This window comes from Phytophthora infestans, genomic scaffold, assembly GCF_000142945.1.
Source record: "Phytophthora infestans T30-4 supercont1.4219 genomic scaffold, whole genome shotgun sequence".
Taxonomy (NCBI): Eukaryota; Oomycota; class Peronosporomycetes; order Peronosporales; family Peronosporaceae; genus Phytophthora; species Phytophthora infestans.
In genome coordinates, this window is record NW_003304461.1 from 1 (window position 1) to 1,168 (window position 1,168).

Here is a 1,168-nt window from a genome sequence, read left to right on the forward strand (position 1 = left end):
ACATGCGCTTCGATCTCGACAGCCTTCTCTTCGAGCTCCTCGGCGACAGCTGAGACGCCTAACGCTCGATACGAGGCGATCTCGCCACGCATCGGAGCCAGCTTCGCTTCGTTTTCCTCCACCCGCGACATCATAAACTTGACACAAGGCAATTCGCTTTCAAAATAGTTGAGTGAGGCCTCCAGTTGCTGGGAAATACAAGCTGTTTGCTTGGCACGAAGCGTGTGCACTTGGCTGTGGGCGAGTCGTGCCTGACGCACTTCACTCTCCACTCGGCTCACCTCGGTCGATATGACGCGACGACGTTGCGCGCGGGAGAATCGCCGCGTGACGTGTTGGTGCTCGGCGCGGAAGCGCGCAGTGTCAGCGATGAAGCGCTCTTCAACTGCACGCATATCCTCGTCCGCTTGGTGCTGCTCTCCAACTGCGCGTTGCAATTCACTCTTCACGGCACGCAACTGCGTCTCAAGCTCCTCTTGTTTCTGACGTAACGTCTGCACCTCAGCACTCGCTGCGGTCTTCTTTGTGCGTAGAGGCGCCAGCTCTGCGTCCTTGCGGTCCTGCATATCCTGCAGAGACTTGCTCACAAACGCTTCTTGTGAATAATTTGTACGTTGCACGTTTCTGTGCGGATTCGGACAGTTTATGGGGCCATTGCATAAATCAACTAAGGCTATGCCTGAAGTAAGCCCTGCAACTTTCCGAATACCAACTTGAGTGTTTCAGTAAGCTCAAACGTTGGCTGTTCTCACCTCCGCTTCACCAGCTCCCTAATTTCAACAAGCCGTTCCTTATTCGTATGGGATGCCTCGATTTCGCCATGGGGGGGGTCTATCCAAACGAGGGGGGGGTATTACACCCGATCGCGTATACAGGACGAAAGATGAAACCAGTGGAACTCAACTAACCTTTTCGAGAGCAGGGGTTACTATTTATCATTCATACACTATTAATACGAGTATGGCGCTACTATGGGAGACGGATCACAAGGGTATTGAGACGATTTTGACGCCGCAAACAACCAAACGTCGGGGGGGAGGGGGGGGCGTTGGTTTTTCAGCCCCAGGTCAAGTCAATTCCAGGTAACAGTAATCAAATCGCAGGCACGATAGCACGAAACCCGCTATTTTGGCACAAAACGGCACAAGTTAGCTTAAGCGAGCTTATC

The 1,168-nt window shown here is 52.9% G+C and overlaps 1 protein-coding gene across 1 annotated transcript; it reads right to left on the reverse strand.

The window, feature by feature from the left end:
• Positions 1–130: 130 nt before the first annotated feature.
• PITG_22590 (uncharacterized protein) lies at positions 131–566 on the reverse strand (the record flags this gene model as incomplete). Its single annotated transcript, XM_002909677.1, has 2 exons — positions 131–156; positions 200–566. The coding sequence occupies 2 exons, from the start codon at positions 564–566 to the stop codon at positions 131–133; spliced, it is 393 nt and encodes a 130-aa protein (XP_002909723.1).
• Positions 567–1,168: the final 602 nt, after the last annotated feature.